This window comes from Cyclopterus lumpus, chromosome 5 (genome assembly GCF_009769545.1).
Source record: "Cyclopterus lumpus isolate fCycLum1 chromosome 5, fCycLum1.pri, whole genome shotgun sequence".
NCBI lineage: Eukaryota > Metazoa > Chordata > Actinopteri > Perciformes > Cyclopteridae > Cyclopterus > Cyclopterus lumpus.
The window spans coordinates 15,611,242-15,630,378 of record NC_046970.1 but is presented as its reverse complement, the minus strand read 5'-3'; the positions used below and the strand labels follow the sequence as shown (position 1 = coordinate 15,630,378).

Sequence of the window (19,137 nt, the reverse complement as noted above, 5' to 3'; positions counted from 1 at the left end):
CTTCCTCCATCCATCTTTATGAATGAACCTAACAACAAAACTAGACCAAGGGCTGGGAAAAGGGGTTTAAGGAAACACTAGTATGCTTGTTCTATGGGCCCCATTAGGCAGAAGATCCCAGTATTTTCATCTTGATTCTATACTTGGAGGTCGAAATGTTTTGTTTATTGTATTACTGACAACCTTCGTAGACATGAATGGGGTGCCGCCTCCAATGCTGTATCACTCAGTAAAAAGAAAAAGATTTTGAATGCAGCTCATGTCACAGCCTTCACTCAATAGCCTTGACCATATCACAGAGTAATGAAAGAGCTGATGTTACAAATGAGGCGTACGTTACCATAGACCCGGGTAGTTTACTCAGGGCTACCGGAGACAAAAACAGATCTAAGAGAAGAGTGAATATTAGATGTACATTTGTCAGATAATCAGAGGCACAATTGCCTTGTCTGCTGGATGTTAAATTAGGTAAATGTTTGTCAACACCAACTCTAACACGGTGTTAATATGATGATAGCATCATAGCTTCATCTTGTTTTGGAGTTATTCTGCGCCATCATGGCCAAACAGCGAATAATGCAGCATTTCAGGTATAGTACCGGTAGTTTCTCTAAAACAAAAATAAAATATGGTAGTAACCAAACATGTCTTGTAAAACCAATTGTGATAACATGTAATATATATAAAAGTATGAACACTTAATGCTGAAGAAATGTAGGCCTATGTAATGTCTCCTTGCTTTACTGTCGAATAATCAAGAAAAGGATCAGAACTGTAGCAAATTAAATAGAAGATATAAAACCTCGCCCTGAAAAGCACCAACGATGATATTTAAAAAAAAAATGTAATTACTGGAGTTAGTGTTTGAGATACATAATTTTGTCTTTCATTGCTTATCAAGCACACTAGAGCTTAGAAAGCATTGTCAGAGTAATGATCATAATTACTTTGTAGTTTAATATTTAACACTTACTTGTGGTATTGTTGTAGTTTGGCTTTCTTGAAAATGTTACTTTCTTGATTCTTGTTGTTCTGAGTTTGTACACATGGTTGAATGCACTTATTGTAAGTTGCTTTGGATAAAAGTGTCAGCTAAATGATATGTAATGTAATGTAAAATAAGAACCGGTTTAAATGTCATGCAGTGTCGGATATACACTGAACATCTGTTCAGAGTGTGCTTTCATCAAAATGTGTGTATAGCAAAGACATTTTAGTTAAAGGATTTAAGAGATACAAAACATATTTTCATATGCTGATTGACTGTCTTTACTCTAGACAGTCTGCAGTTCCAGCTGTTTTACTTTCCTAAAAATAAACGTTACCACAGCCAGGTTAAAAAAACACTTTTTGGGGGGAAATCTTCGTATTTGGCAACATTAAAAGCGGAGAGTTAACACAATGTTCTATTAATATTGTTTACCAATTATGGTTCAGAAAAACTGCTTTGCAACGTAGACACCCACATGCTTGGTGTCACCACAGCTAAATAACTGCAGCCATCAGGGAGTCGATATATGCTCAGACTTTGGCAGGTGCAGCCGCCGGCTGTACCATTCTAATCAGTCTGTCATTTCCAGGGGCCGCTCTCTTGCTTAAGCATGAGAATGAAAGAGACCAGTGCTTCTTTTTTACTATTTGAATGTAACCGCAAAAAAATGCAAATCCCCAGCGATAACAGTTAAACAGTGGTGGCCTCTGAATCAGCCAATCCATGGAAAACTTTCATCAAATCCCAGCAGCCCTGAGCCCATGCTGACTGTATTGCTGTATCTTCTTTTTAGTGAGGACTTTATCCTTTAGTACAGGGCAATATATGGCTGCTGCTTGCTTACTGACATTGGACAACATCAGTACAGTCTGATGTATTCATTATAACAGCAAACAAGACAAGACAGAAACAGAGAGAGAGAACTCCAAGAACAGCCGGAAGAGCAGTACAAATATAAATCTTGATTCTCTCTCTCATATGAAGGTGTATGAATGATCAATTTAAAACAAATACGGGGCTGCATGGTGGTGTAGTGGCTCGCACTGTCACCTCACAGCAAGAGGAGCCCAATCCCGGGCGGTCCTTCTATGTGGAGTTTGCACGTTTTCTGTGGCAGCGTGGGTTCCCTCCGGGTTCTCCGGTTTCCTCCCACAGTCCAAAGACATGCAGCTCAGGTTAATTGGAGACTCTAAATTTCCCTTAGGTGTGAATGTGAATGGTTTTCTGTCTCTATATGAGCCCTGCGATAAACTGCCGACATGTCCAGGGTGAACCCTGCCTTCGCCCAATGACAGCTCGGATCGGCTCCAGCGCCCCCACCCCCCTGAATAGGATAAGCGGTTGGGATAATGGAATGGAAAACAAATACGTTGATGACCTAAATCCATGTCCCACTCTCACCTAAGTATTTGTCAAAAATCGAATTGAATGTTCTTTAGTAGCTCTTTATTTTTCAGTGGGATCTGTTCAGCCATCTATTATGTTCTGCATGCAGATTTCTGACCGGATACTAACAACTCTGCTGCCAGCACATTAAGCAAAACTAGGTTAAGCATCTTCAAAGGTTTGGGAAGAAAGATACACAGTGGATTTCGAGACTATGTTGATGTATTGCACCTCAGCATTAGAAGCATCTAACCAATGAACACTGCAGAACAGTGCCCTTATTAATCTTTGCCAACAGAGACATGTGAAGAATACTGAACAATCTAATTTGTTTAACAGCACCTCAAGTCATCTGCACAGATTTATACAGTACATTAGCAACTGTTGAAAGAAGGATGACACATGGTCCAAAGAAATTCAGCATTTTAAAACTCACTGGCTTCCAAGAGGTACGCCCATTAGATCTAAATGAAATGAAGAGGTTTTCTTATGCATTAAATGATGAGCAGATGTAAATCTGTTGAGCCTTCCCCCAAATCCTGTCGTAGTGGACACAAGCCCCCTGTGTCCACTATTATCCACCTGCAATCTCAACATATCTCTCGTACAATGAACTATTGCTGGCCTGGTATCAGGAGATACATCTTGGGGAGACATATTTAATTAGAAAACATGTCCATTCAACGCAACAAAAATGACATTTTGTATATAGCAAATACTAATAAATAAACACACACCTAGAGTCATTAAATGGCCATTATTATCATTAATCTAGTCATCAAACCAAATCATGTGATAAAAGGGTTATTATTGTTGAGCATTTTTCTCATTAAGCATCACATGGATTTTCATTGACATATTTTGCTAATATGGTGATTCTATGTCCCTAATCCCAAATTGTTTTATTTAGATAAACCAAAATGTTGTGTTTTCACAATTGGGCCAAGGAAGAATTGCAAGAATGTAGTACATTTGGTGAATTGTTTTCAAATGTGGAAGTCTATTAGATAAGAGATCTCAGGTCCAACTAAAACGTAGTCTTGGGTTAAATTTAGCCACATTCAAATATTAAGATATTCAAATTGCAATTATCTATAAAATAAAAAGCAGCAAATGCTCACGTTAAAGAAGCTGGAGCCAGCAAATCATTATATTTGCTTGATTAAACAACATGAATGACTAATTCACATTTGAAATGATCTGTTGAACACACTCATTAACCTTAACCCATCCACTTCAGTTCAATGATATCATTACTGCCACGACTGTACCCAGGAAGAAGATGATGTGGTCTTGTTTGAAGTGAAAAGAAGAGCAATGCAACTATATTAAAATAACAATAGGAAAGTATTTAATATTCAAAACATTTAAAACCTTAGACATTCATGCTGTAGTTTAGTTTAGTTTAGAATGATCCTATGTGTGATAATGATCATTATAATAGTGCCTCTACCATCCCACACATTTGATATATATATATATATATAAATATTTTGTCCGGATGTGAAAACCTTCTGAGACGTGGGTTTGAGATCTTACCTGACAGGCTTGATAAAGCAGCTGGTGCTCAAACTTTTTTATGCCGAGTATAACCTGGAACATCTCGTACAGCTGGTCCTTGCTGAGGATCAGCTCAGACGCCGCGCTGGCAGTCATGCGTTGCTGTGCCTTGCGTGGATCCTCGTCGCCGCGGTAGATGGTGTCAAACTTGGCCATCCAGGAGCTGAGCACCGTCTCCTTGCTCAGACCGTCAATCTCTGGAAGGCTGCGTACACGCTTCTCGATGTGCCTCTTGAACACTTCCCTGAAATCATTGGCCGAGAAGCCGCCACTCTGGACCATCTTAGCCACACGGTCACTCTTCAGGAACACCTACATTGTGAAACACCAATGTCAATGATTACAGTTATGTGAGACAAAGAATGATCCATCAAATGAAACATTTATTCAAATGGTTGTTAATGATTTGGTAGCTCAAGACTTCTAAACAGACTCATATTTATAGTAGAGTATTGCTTAAGAGTTATTCTGCTATTCTGTCACATTCTGACTCAAACACTAAATGTCTGTCTTAGTCAGCGAAGAAAACTGTTCTTGTTAATTTGGAATTGAAAAATCAGTGGCATATATGTAAAGCTACTCAGCAAAGCTGTATTCTACTTCCTGCTAATGACAGCCTAACAGGGACAGAAACTGGCGAGGCTATATTATCACAGCACCAAGCGAAGTAACCATCAGAGCTGACTGCTTTGTCACTCTGACAGTCACATTTAGTTCTTAGCATCCATTATGGCTAAAAAGCAGCGACTACAGTACTGAAACATTTCAGTACAGTGGTACATTACCCTTGTCATTTGGTGTATGTCCTAGAGGATAACAACAGTTTTCAGACTGAAATTAATAAGATGCTGGTTTACCATTTGCATACCACAACATTTAGTAAGATTTTTGCACAACATTTTAAAGGATTTCCAATCATGTTATGATTCACAACATATTTAAGGACTTTGTAGTGATAAACAAGCACAATAATAAATATAATTATGACAATAGATGATTATCTTGACAGCCACAATCACAGGTTGAAAAATATGACTCAATGCATGTAAGTATTTAGTTTTAAATCGTAGTATATTTAACATTAACATTAAATATATTACATTACATTACATGTCATTTAGCTGACGCTTTTATCCAAAGCGACTTACAATAAGTGCATTACAATATATCTCACATTAAACTAAATCTCTGGGAGCTGTCACATACAGGCCATCCTGTAATTAAATTCCATGGCAGTCTATATATGTATGTCTTGATGGTTCCAACTTTTCATCATGAATTTGCCTTTAACGTATCCCACTATCTGCAATGCCTTTTGTATTGTATGCATGGTAATAATTACTTTTTCCTCTGCAGATTAAATAGTGAGGTTGGAAAAGATGCCTGTGTCAGCCACATGCTCTGACTCATAATCTGTGCAGTGAAAAGCTTCAGCCACCATTTTACCACTCAGGCGTCTGAATGGAAGTATTTTGACATGAAATAGCAGGAAAACTGTGAGTGCTTTTTTTATTTTTTAGACTGAAAGCTGGTCATTTCTGGTTTTAAATCTACTGCAATGGCAATTCATAGGATATGGTAACCTTACAACAACACATACTGTACATAAAATATGTAAAAATAAATTCAAGATAGTAATCGATAATAAATATTCAACTCAATTCTTTTGAAATCTCCAAAAATGCAATCAAATATGAATGATGTGTTTCACATTCAGTGGTTCATTTGAAAGTGTAATGTCCCTGTGCATGGATAACAACATTGTTTTGACTATGCTGCTGTGGTTATGGTGTGTTGGTACCTCGTTGTAGCTCTGCACAGCATTGATGAATGCCTCATCCGCCACAATCTGCGTGTCTCCATTGAGGAAGGCCTGGAAACGATCCTTGGTCTGCTGAAGCTGCTGCTTGGTAATCTGTAGAAGCAAGGGCAAACAAAGGTCACCTTGGCATTAAAGTCAGGGTAGGAAAATGTGTCCAAGCAAGAAGACATTAGTTGAAATAACAATAATATCCACCCATTTCTAATGACTTATTCTGGGCGAGCAGAGCATCCCATACCTCTGAAAGTAGGTGGCCAGGAAATATTCCTATTAAGTACCCAAACCAGATCAATTGGCTCCTAATGCGAAGAAGTAGCAGCTCAATAACAAGGTCCTCCCAATTCTCGGAGCTCCTCATGATAATGATGAGAGTGAAACCAGGAACCTCATCTCACCTGATTGTATCCACAGTCTCATTCTTTCAATCATGCGATTGTGACTCCAGGTGAGAGTTGGAACTAAAATGAACTGTTAAATTGAGAGCTTTGCTTTAACTCCATTCTGTCTTTACCACTCACATTCTGATACACAGCCTGCATTACTGCAGCTGGGGCACCTAAACGGAAGTCAATCTTTCAATTCTTTTTACCATTGTCATGGATTAAAAAAAAAAAGAAAAGATAACTGAATTCCTCCAGTTAGATACTCCCTCTCTGATCTGAACTGAGAAAATAGAAGAGGCGGCAACATAATATCACACAACCAGGTAAAATACAGGACAGCTGCGCTTTGATATCCTGTCTATAATTATCACAAACCGGAGCGGTGACCAGACTTGTCAGATTCTAATCAACAAATTAATGTCCCAAAAGTAATGCTTTGAGAGTTCAGGGGAAAATAAATTCTTATAACAGCCACAACTAAATAGAAGTATCAAGAGGTAAAAGATCACACTTCTTCTTAGCCATGCTAGCCGCATCGCTCCAGACATGGTAATGTCGGTCTGTTGATTGGTCAGTTTGTCCACCACTTGTCTCAAAAACTACTAAGGAATACGCAATTGCCTAGCAACTCGCTTACCCGATTGGGCAAGTGAGAAGTAAAAAAGAACACATTGCATTTTTTGCAGCAGATGATAAAAGTAGCTAAGGAGGGAGCCAGCTTCCCTCTCATCTCTGTTGAGAGTTACACAAGTGTAGTACCGTACCGATCGAGCACTCAAAGCTGCTATAGCCAGCACTCTCACTCGCTCACTCAAAAACGGTGATCTTTGATTGTATTTGACAACCGCAAATTCAGAATATAAAGTAGATTTTGTCACGTAGAATTCTGACCCACTTGCCTGACCACGTAAGTGAATGCCTGTAAAACTGAGGACATTCACACCAATCCCATATTTACTTTGTGTTTTGTGCATATGTTAGCAGGCTAACATGCTAAACATGAATCAGTGACCTAACCATGAAAAGAAATTAACAATCTCCCTCTTCAATCTACAGCTGAAGTTGTTGTGCGTATCGAACAAGCACAAGAACCTGCTGGTAACGTGTGTGTCGGTCAGCCGATCATTGCAAGCGACAGACTTTGGTGTAGGAGTAAGATAGACAAGTACCACTAACATGCATTAGAGGCAATTCCATAGTACATTACATTACATTACATGTCATTTAGCTGATGCTTTTATCCAAAGCGACTTACAATAAGTGCATTAAACCATGAGTCCAAACTCAGAACAACAAGAATCAAGCAAGTGACATTTCTTCAATAAAGTTAAACTACAAAGTGCCATCAGTAAGAGCCATTTAAGTGCTACTAAAGTGCTACTACGGCGCTACCTTCCCTATTCAAGGTATAGTCGAAAAAGATGTGTTTTTAGTTTGCGACAGAAGATGTACTACTACTTCAACCTCCCCTTCAGTAATGTTCAGAAACATGAGATGTATCTATCAGATCCAAAGTGAAAAGGCCTGAGTTTGATCTAATAATGGATATTAAAAAAGGTGCATATAAATACAAACACACCAGAGGTTGACAATGAGGACCTCTCTCTATCTCTCTGTCACTGACAATAAAAATAATACAAAGCCTCACAAATCATTTCACCTAAAAGGCCACTCCTACTTTAGCTGATTCACGATTACTGCGTGTGAGTGACTTTCAGGATGATGTACCATTTAATGTCCAAACATAAAAGATGCACTTAACATAACATCAACAACATCAGAGTGCTTTAAGTTTTCAGGTGTATTCTTATTTGCAATAGCTACTGTAGATCTGAGATAAAGAGAACATGTGGACCATCTCTGCCATTTTTTTTTATAGATCTCAGTGTTCAAGGAACATCCTGCGGCAAGAAATGTTAAGAGGGATCTCTCTACCCGAACGGAAGTAACCTACAGTTTTCTACACAGGAGTCTTTTGTAGGATAAACATTTTAATTAAAAGGAATAAATGGGAGAAAAATGTGTGCATACAAGCTCAGGCTTAAGAGTAGGCATGCTGAGGGATGAGCTACAATCAGTTCACCAACAGGGAGAGCAAATTGGGTAATAAACTGAGTTATGGCTGAAATGGTTTCTGTTGAAGGGCTGCTGGGTTTTGAAAAAAGGCACAAAAGCAGACTTGAACCAAGCTGACTGAAATATTTTAGGGCAAAACTAACACTTCTTCCACTAGACCTGAGGTCACTGTAGCTTTCTTGAATACAAACTCTGATACATAGCAACTGCATTTCAGTTCACAGCGTACAAAAGCAACTAGACTATGACAACTAAATAGATTACTGATCAGTTCTATTGTATTTTGTAGAGGCGCTATAATTAGATAATACTATCAATCGTTTTCGTATTTTTTTCAATGATGAGGATTTGATAGATTAAATTAAATATCTTTGAGGTTCAGAGAATTAAACAAGGGATTTGAAGACATTGCTATGAGATCTGTAAATTGATGGTTGGAATTCTTCACTAGTTTCTGACAGGTATAGATGGAAAAAAATTATCAAGAAAGTAACTGGCAAATTATTTAACAATGAAAAGAATCACGAAGATAATGTAAATCACAAAAATATTATAATAAACTCCAGGAGATGGGGTATTGGCAGTGGCCCAACACTGACATAACACATTTGTGTTTTACCTGAAGATTTTACCATGAAAGGTCAAAGCTAATAATACCTCTGCTTCTGCTGACAGTTTCTCTCGGCCAATTGGACTTTATGTGACAACACAGCAAGCTGTGAACTGTGTGTGTGTGTGTGTGTTTTCATGGCTGTGTGTGTGTCCGCATGTTTTACCTGACTTGTGGGGACAAAATCCTGCTAACATGTCTTTATTTTAAAGGGAACTATTCCATGTATGCATAATGTAAACTCATTACATTTTGAAGCAAAAAATTGGTTTAAGATTAGGGTAAGGTTACGGTTATGATTAAATAAATTGGTTAGGTAAATAAATGAATGTAAGTCTATATATATATATATATATATATATATATATATATATATATATATATATATATATATATATATACACATGTCCCCAAAAGTCATGAAAAGGCGATTGTGTGTGTATCTGTGTCTATGAAGTGTGTATGTGTGTGTGTGTGAAGTGTGTCTGAGTGTGTATGTGTGTGAAGTGTGTCTGCGTGTGTGTGAAGTGTGTCTGCGTGTGTCTGTGTGTATGTGTCTGTGTGTGTATGGGTGTGTGTGGGTGTGTGTGTGTCTGTGACTGTGAGCTGATACTAAAGTACACAGCAGAGTCGAAATGTCACCAAAGTATAGCTCAGCCACATAAAGTATTTAGGACTTTCAGTTCGGCATGGTCTTTATTTTCACTGCTGATTGGAGAACTATGTTGATTAGTAACTAAGTTGATGGATGAGAGAAAATGGTTCCATTTTCATCAGTGTTTCCAGACTCCCCATTTTCCTGCTTTGCTCTTATTGATTCTCGCTCTGTGGCTCTTATCAAGATTGCAGTATATTGTGATTCATTGGTTTGCAATGAAGTGGCAGTGACATTAATCACCTTTCACATATCAATAGAGTTGATATGCACATTGCATTGGCTTGATGTACAGTGACTTTATTACAGTTTAGAATGACTATTGGTTTATTGATATAGGGTATAGGGGTGGCTGATTCAACATTTGAGACGCTGTCAAACAATTAACAACCCAAGAATTGTAAATAAAATCTAGTTTCATGCTCAATTATATATTAATTGTAGTTTAGGTCCTTCAAATATAACAACCCAAAATGATAATTTCCCACATATCCCTATTTAATAGACAGTGTAGAGAAAACAGATGGTATGAAATGAAAAAGAAGCTTAAACTAAATATATTATTTTAAAATAATGTAAATGTTCTTAAATGCATCGTAAAGCTTTTGCATCGCAAAGCCCGTTTTGTATGGGGTCAGATCAGTCTAGTCTAGTTTTTTGCTCCCTCCGGCACATATCTTGTCAAATGAAAGCTGTCTTAAGTGATTATTCAGTGAACTAATAAAAGGATAGTTCTACTGACTGCTTTGTCATTATGTGTTGAGTGTAGGTTGTAATGATCTTTTTACAACATGTTTTTGGTATTTCAGTGTATCTGTCATATACAAGATGACGAAAGATACCAGGAAGCTTTTAAAAGACAAAGGAAACAGTGGACTGTCCAAATGAACTATATACTAAGGCTTTAAAAAATATATATTAATACTTATTTTAAAGGATATTCAATTGCTCTCAGTTGTCAATCATTACCTTCAATACAATAGGGGGGATTGTCGGGGTTGTTACATAAGGCGTATGTAAATCGTAGAGACTGTTCAGGCCCATAGCCACAATTTTAAAAATACTGAGGACACGGGTCCAACATGAATACATAAATTGGGTGGCCTATACTTACACCATTTTGTTTCTTGGACCTAAAATATACTAATATCAGCCTATAAAATATAAAAAAATGTTAGATGTCATAGTGTTGCTAAAACTCTGTATGTGTATTATTTATTACAGTTATTATATTGTTGTCAACCTCCATTTGTTTACAAAGAAAGATAATTGTGTTATGTGTTCAAATATAACACATAACACCGAATATACAATAATAATAATAATTTGTCCTATTATTATTATTCTATAATTATTATGATTCTATTCTAAGAGATTATACTATCTCTAAGAGATTATACTATCTCTTAAAGGTTGTTGTTAAACCTGGCTTGCAAAGTATACGCTTGTGTAATTAACTAATTGAATGCAGTATATATACTGTACTTAGTGTGGTTGAGCACAATAAAGCTGACTCACACTTTACCGTCTTCTGGAAGTTGCATTATATTAAGCAGCTGTGCATTTGGTGGTGGGCAGTGGTAGTAATTGATTCATAAAAATTAAACAAAATGTATACAAGTTAAATAAGGACTATAAGGACTGGGGCAACTTCAAAACAAAAATTTAAAAATGAGGCTAAAACATTAGCCTAATAACAATAATATTTGTTTATACAATGAAGAGACCAAACATAAACATTGTTATGATATATTATGTGAAGATGTACCTAAAAAGGAGGGTCCACTTTACTTTCATGAGATCAAATGTGCAAAGTGATGACAATATCATGCAAACCAAATGTTCTTTTTGAGTATAAATCTGTTTGCTCAGGAAAGAGCTGCGTACTAATTCTGCTGTTGGTTTTCAGCAAACATGGTATCGTTGAATCCTTTCGCCAGACAAAGCATATTTCAGTCATGTTGCAGATGACACCACCGGCCCACATCTGAGTAAATAGGAGTACGGAAGCAAGCACTGTATGACAGCTGCACAAAATGTACCAGCAACAGGGCTCGTCAAACACAGAACACCAGCATTGTGGGCTGACTGTGGTAAAAAAACTACATTTATACAAAGTCAGATGCACAAACTATTATCTCCAACCATACACGCTCACGTCGATTTGTTCTGAAGGCAGACGCTGCGTTGTGAGAGTAAATACCACTCCGCTGGGTAAGTAAACAGCCAGGTGTATACTCTGCAGATAGAGCTCGACACACGGCAAAGAGGAATACAACAGGAAGCTCTGGCTCTATATATCCAGGCTTCACACTGTTGTCGTATTCAGGAGCGGTGGCACTGCTGATATATACAGCAGAACACTGTGTTCACAGCCAGCTATGAGCCCCTTCTTGTAACAGTCATCCAGTATCACACCACCAACTCACAGGCAGCAGCCGCACAGATCCGCTCAGCTGGTTCATCATTATGCTCATTCAGTTATGGAGCAGAAAATAAGCCCTTAACCTAATGTAACCTAAATGGTATGGACATGTGAACTTCCATATGAGAGGATAAGATCAATGGGACAATTTGCATCAATTTAGTAAAAAACTATCAAATCAATGCTGTATATTCCATTACATTGAAGGCATCATATTCAGTATACATACAGATTAATTTACTGAAATACTGCCCAGTTTTGATGACATTCGTTTAATGACTTGTAAATACATGCATTCATGTTTACCATAACACTTAGGAAGGGTCTTTTTCACAATGTTCCTTCTGAATGTTTTTCTCCACTATATGTTTTGTATTCAGCAGCTAAGTTTATCAGTTATTTATTATAAACTACACAACAGTATAGGTATGAACTTCAAATTTACTTTAGTATTAAAAGCATTTAAATTCAATTCAATTAAATTCAGTGTATTTTGTATAGCCCAATATCTCAAATTACAAATTTGCCTCAGAGGGCTTTACAATCTGTACACATATGACATCCCTGTCCCAGGACCTCACATTGGATCAGGAAAAACTCCCAAGAAATAACCTTTTACAGGGAAAAAAGGGAAGAAACCTTCAGGAGAGCAACAGAGGAGGATCCCTCTCCCCGGGTGGTCAGAAGCAATAGATGTCATGTGTACAGAATGAACAGCATTACAGAGTTACATAAACACATTCAATGAATATGACAATGTATGAATGGAACTCCACAATCCATGAAACAGAAGGAGGTAGAGGGGGTGGGGGGGGGGGGTGGGGGGGGGGGGGGGGGGGGTTACAGCTACAGCATTAAAGTAGGCGACTGTTTATATGGTAATGCTTCAATAATCTATTCAATAATCAAAAATAATATAGTATTTTGTGAGGGATGGCTACTTATACTTAAAATTAAATGTTGATACATTTTCAAAGCATTGTTAGCATTGTTAGGTTCTTTGGTATACAGTGCCACTTGTCAGAAGAAGAAGATGTTGATATGTTCCTTATGGTCAAATAATGTATATGTAGCTCCAATGTAAATAATCCATCAATTATTTACTTGATGTATCTGCAACATCTAGTTGAGTTGTGACTTTGCTGTGTAATATATAATTTTAAATGTAATATCTTGGGATGTTGTACTGTTGGTCAGACACAACTTCACCTTGGGCTGTCAGAACATTTGATGAGCATTTTCACCACATCTTGTCTCCATTTGAACTGCTTAATTAATTAATTAGAAAATTGTCAATGGATTAATCAATAATAACAGCAATTGTTTGTAGCAGTTCTGGCAGCAATAAATTGTGCAATCTTGAATTTTCTCTAAGAAAATCTAAAGTAAATATCTAAGTCTTCTTACGGTCGGGTGCAGAAAAATAAAGACAGTTTGCTATCCAAGTCCAACCAATGATGGAGTGACCTTGTACTGTATGATCGTTAAAGTTGCACTCCAACATTTAAAAAGTTAAATCGGGTAAGAAAGCTAAGCTTGAAAAAGCTAATTTAGTTCTTTCTTTCGTCGTGTAATATGAATGGTTATATTTATTATTCTTTTTTTTTTTTTATGTATCTATTGTGTCCTTGTGTGATAGTGTTTCTCAGACCAGGTTAAAATACTGCAGTGCTGCACAAGAGTAGAGTGCACAAGGCAGAATGTGGGTTTGATGCTGGTGCATTACTCTCATCAACCTAAGATATAAATCCTTTCCTTCCACCCTCCCATTACAAATCACTTAATGTCTTTTTCCCTCTTTCCTCCGTCTAGTAAATCTCTCTCACTCACTCTGTTTTTAAAAGTGATTATCTCAGATATCTATGTCTTTGTGCCATTACTTGTTCTTGTCAGATGCTCAGTGAGGATTAGCATTGTGAGTTATTTTCCACAGCAAACAGTTCAAGAAGTCGTGGCAATAGATCACACAGATTACATCAATCAGACTTTTCAAACACGGTCTACTTGAGAGTTCAGCAACTCTTTTCAAGATTGTAGACAAAAAGGCAAGAAAGATGTGTTTCTCACAATGCAACTTCAGTGTTCACAGTTGGATAGAGTATTTGGGTGTTATGCTAGTAGCAGATACGTCTCTACAAGCCTCAAGCAGAGATGAGGAGTGGCCTACAGACATCTGGTAAGCTGTCTAACACCAAACCAACAGATTTAAATCGTGTATTCTTCAGACTCAACCAACACTGAAGTACAATCAATTGACATTTTATCAGATTTTCCCTTTAGGAGCGACAAAGGCTTTATATAACTTTTTCATATAAGCAATATAACTCCCCAAAACCTTTAAATCAGACTTTGACGTGTACTGATTGATGATTGATTTTTTTAGAATTATTAATAGAAGAGTTATTGACCTTCCTATATAATGTGAAAGAAGTATGAATGAGGTTGGGCTTTGACATTTTTGTCTATTTTTTCTCCACATGGATCTCTGAAACAGATTGAGGTGTTGATTATGTTTTAAGAAGCTGGCACAGGAACATGTGACACCCATAATAATGCAGGAAAGAAACTTAAAGTGAGTGTCTACCTGACACACAGCGGCAGGGCTGCTCCAGGCTGCTGCTTGTGTTCTGAAGTAATGATCATGCTATAGCTCTTCTTTCTTTAATGTGGAAAACCATACTAATCTCTCTCTATCTCTCTCCTCTTTTCTTATTCGTGTCATACCCTGGTAATTTTCACAATTGCACAGAGACATTCGATCAAGAGCCGCCAGCTTTGATTTCACTCTTAAGACGAGGGGTTATGTACATCCACACATTGTGTTCATCACAGAAAGTTCACCAAAGTTTTCATGTACAGTGATTATAACCCCCATACGTCATAATTATAATAATTATAATACGAGAAAACTATGTCATAACCATGAGGGGAAAAAATGTCCCAATTACATTGTCCAAAAAATTTATTTGATCATAACAGTTTGAAAAAACAAGACCATGATGACACTATCTGATTAATATTGATCTGCGTTGGTTTAACTGCTTAGTCTGAAGCATGAAGAGGTACTGATGAGAAAGTATAAAGTAATTGGCATTATTATTAACATGCAAAGACTGCACAGACATAGTTAGTTGCTGGAAATGTGCAAGCACTAGCGCACTAATCGAGCTGAGGTTGCTCCAGCAGTCCACCGATCTCAGCAACTACTGACGTTTCAAACCTAAATAAGTAAACCCAACTATTTTATTCCAAAACAATTCAGATGAAAATGTCTGTAATTAGCATGTTGACGAGAGGTGGAACCATTAGTTGATTAATAAATTAGTCAATTGCAAGAAAATGTATTGCAACTTTTTGACAATCAATTGATAGTATGACGCTTTTTTTCATTTCAATTAAATCTCTGGCTCTGCTTGCTAAAATGTGAATGGTGGCTGGTTTTCTTATAGCCTCATATGATGGTAAATTTAATATGTATGAATTGTAAGTGTAGCAAGACATCACCTTGGACTCTCTTATAGCGATGTTTTGTCTATTTTTTAATAACATTTTATAGACCGGAATATAATCAGCAAATTTATTGCAAATGGAAATAATGCATCCCCAATTTTAAATTTGATACGGTTAGTCAGAATCGTATTGTAATCACAATAAAGGTGAAAATAATTGTAATGTAAAGCTTGTTTAAAAAAAAGTATGTTATCATACCAGGGCTGCTAATGTCCAATGTCCATTTTCAATGTACCGGCTTTTCATTGAGTATGATTATTGTGCGGTATTGGGAGCATGGGATTATAGAGCAATAATGCAAAAAAGGATGACAGGAGCCCTGCAGATTAATCTGTCTCAACCCATGCATACAGCATGAGGACATATTAACAGTCCACAACCAGACAATTCTGTGTCATGTCCACCGACTATGTCCTTCGGAAAACATGGGGCTCTTTGTATTGTACCACGGATTATGGTGGAGCAAATGATAACTGTAGATGGTTAATATTTGCCTGCCCAAATCAAAAGGCTGCCTTGGACAGCAGACATGATTAAATAGTATCTGTAAGGACACAAAGGTTGTACGATAATTAACAAGTAAATACTGTATTCAGAGAGGGGACCATTAGAGGAGAGAAATATCACTATGTGAGATATGCTTTCAAGCCAGAACACAGATATATCTTTCCCTCTTATGAGGAATAATACCTTACATGATGCCACCTTAAAACACAGTATTGTACATTCATGTGCAAGCATTCTGCAATGTATGATTTACATTTCTGCAGGTATTTCTGTTGGTAAATGATAGCCTTGTGAGCAAATATCAGGTCCCACTACTGGATTATTCAAATGCACAAGGCACATATGAGTCAGATTTATTTGAACTGTGATTGCTCCCTTTAAAGTAGTCAAACCTTTGTGAAAAGATGTTAGTATTTTAAGAGATACAATGGTATCCTTCCTTCTTGGTTATATGCAGACAGAAGTGCTGTTTGATTTGTAAAGCTGTAATTTGTTACATGCGGCTGCACAGATTGTAGGTGAGTTTGCCTGCTGCTTTTCAGCTGTCATACCTTTGGAATCCACTTTCATATCCATACCAATGATGAACATCTTTATTATTCAATAGTGTTGCTGGAACACGCTCACACTGTAGTTGACAATAACATTCTTCAACATGTTTTATGATGTTAACTCAAAGCATGCCTTTGCACAACACCATTTAAAGATGTTACATAAGAATGCAAATTATTTCAATGTCATACATAAATTCCCCATTTACAGCTGCTCTTTTGGTCAACATAACTGTTTTATGAACATAATGAGCTCAAGTAGTTTCACCGTATCGGTATATCTACATGTTCTTTGTTCTTATTTATAAAGTGTCTTCTGATTTTGTTTAAGGAAGACAGGAGAAATAATGGGCATTGACATAAGTGGCATAATCTATACATTACCATTTTTAAAACCATATAATGCATGAACAGTTAATGGAAATCATTACTGCACATACATCAGTTAGAGGGTGTTCTTGTGAATTTTAATGTTACTAATTTTACTCATGCCTCTTCCAATGATGTCAGTTTGATCTGCCTCTCTTCCTCAGCTCCCTCTTCTAGTTTCCATTCCTCATATCTTCATGTCATTATATCACCATGTTTATCCACTGAATACATGTTTAAAGATTAATTAACTATGTCCATGTATGACTTTTGAAACTGTCTAAATTAATCACAATACATCTCCACGGCCTTAAGATAACTTCACAATTCACTATTATTTAGATTTATAATTAATAATTTATATATTCTACTCTACTACCATTTGGCAAGACAAGTAGTCGTATAGGGTCAGTTAGAAATACAGTGAGTTGGGTTTAAGTAGGTTTTTGCATTCGCAAGGCAATTATTACGGTTTCAATTTACGAACATGATAGGAATCCCAGTCCATGTAAAACCAGTTTACATTGGGAAACCCAAACTCTTTTGCCAGGCTTAGCGCTAATCACCAATGTTGCAAACTTCACAAATTTGCATTTCACTATACTTCACATTCATATCACAGAGCCTGCTGCACAATTCACAGCTCCTCTCCCTCAAAGTATAGAAAGGCATACTGTATAGTATTAAAATGCTGAGCCAAGAGGCACTCTTTTAAGGAGGACTGCTGGAAGATGAGTTGATTGGGTCAGATTATCATCTGGGCATCACACGTTCTAATTGAAGAAAAATTCTGAACTACGGATGTTATTCCATTCAGAAATACACATTCAATGTGATCTATAAAAGCAGTTTGTGTGTTTGAGTTTGATATATCATATTTATTTTTCAGCAGTTTGACTGCTAAAGCTACCTTCTATTTGACAGCAGGAGAGCTACAAATCTGCATTACACAAGAATATCAGAACCTTTTCAGTTTTTGTACAGTTGGGTTTAATACCAAACATATTGAGAGCACAGCCTTGTACGCGTCTTAGTAAGGCTATGATTAGGCAGAGCAGGGCTTTCAGAAAATGTTTACTTCAGCATGATAACATAATGACAACGCTAACATATTAATGTTTAGCAAGTGTAACATGTGCTAACATTAGCAATTAGCAGGCACTGTATTTGTTCATAAACTAACCTGCAGGTCAAACCAAACTTTTGAATTCATGATGGCTAAGGATGAAAGTTAGAGATCACAGTTATTATATTCATCCTAAGGGAAATATAAACATATTGGCCAAATGTTCCTGCAACAGTTGATTAGACATTTCACTGAAAAACACAAATGCCAACCTCATAGTGGCACGAAAAAAAAAAGTCAAAGGATACAAAGCCATTAGGATTCATCATCTGGGAAGATGAAAGTTTGTGCCAATCTATCTAATAGAGATGTTTACAATATTCCAATGAGTAATGTTGAACTGCTGGAGGTGTCAGATGAAGTCAGATGAAGATGCCACAGCATGTCATTTGATTATTAATTATTACGGGACACAAAGCACTCATAATGTCATGACCTTGCCTTATGAATTATCCTTCATATTTAATTCCATTGTGCACACAGTTTAGGCAGCGGATTGCCATTAAATGAAGTAGGATTTGGAAAACAGGACAGTCCACAGTGATGCCATAATTCCACCAATACAAGTCTGTCAATAACCTCAATACTTTATTCAAGACATGTTTAGGGGGCACCCATTAGTGCAAGTGTGTCTCAGGACAGTTAGCCTTGCATGCAAACACTTGTCAAATATGCAAATACACTCAACCAACATTTGAACAGCAGTGGCCTCCATACTCCTGCTTGAGAACACATCGTTCAGACTGATGGAAGAAATATTTCCCCTGCCCCTCAAAAGGAAGCCTGTTACTGCCCTATTGTGTTACCCTGTCACAAGGTTATAGCAATACATTTCAAGGAGCAGTGGAGCTTGCATACTCTGCAGCCTGGCCTGTTTCTCTGTGATAGCCCATCACTGCTTGTGTGCCAGAGCTTCTAATAACGGATTATCATGGAGCTGCTCCACATGTTTTGCTGAGGCCTTTAAGTCTTTTCATTACAGAAATTGCTTCATCATATTTATGTGACTAATCTATGATAACATAAATTGTAATAGGTTACATATTAAATTGTGCAGGCAACGGTGTGAGGAATTTCCTTAATACATTATTGTTTACAAACCTCTGAGGAGCCCATATTTAAGGGATGTTTCTGACGGTATTGTGCCAAAGCAAATTTGGAAAAAA

General features: G+C 37.1%; 1 protein-coding gene across 1 annotated transcript in view; it reads right to left on the bottom strand.

The window, feature by feature from the left end:
• cadpsb (Ca2+-dependent activator protein for secretion b) overlaps positions 1-19,137 on the bottom strand; it is a 59,005-nt gene that overhangs the window by 38,105 nt on the left and 1,763 nt on the right. Inside the window, 2 exon segments of the mRNA XM_034532248.1 lie at positions 3,917-4,249; positions 5,739-5,852. Coding sequence (XP_034388139.1) covers positions 3,917-4,249; positions 5,739-5,852 — 447 coding nt within the window.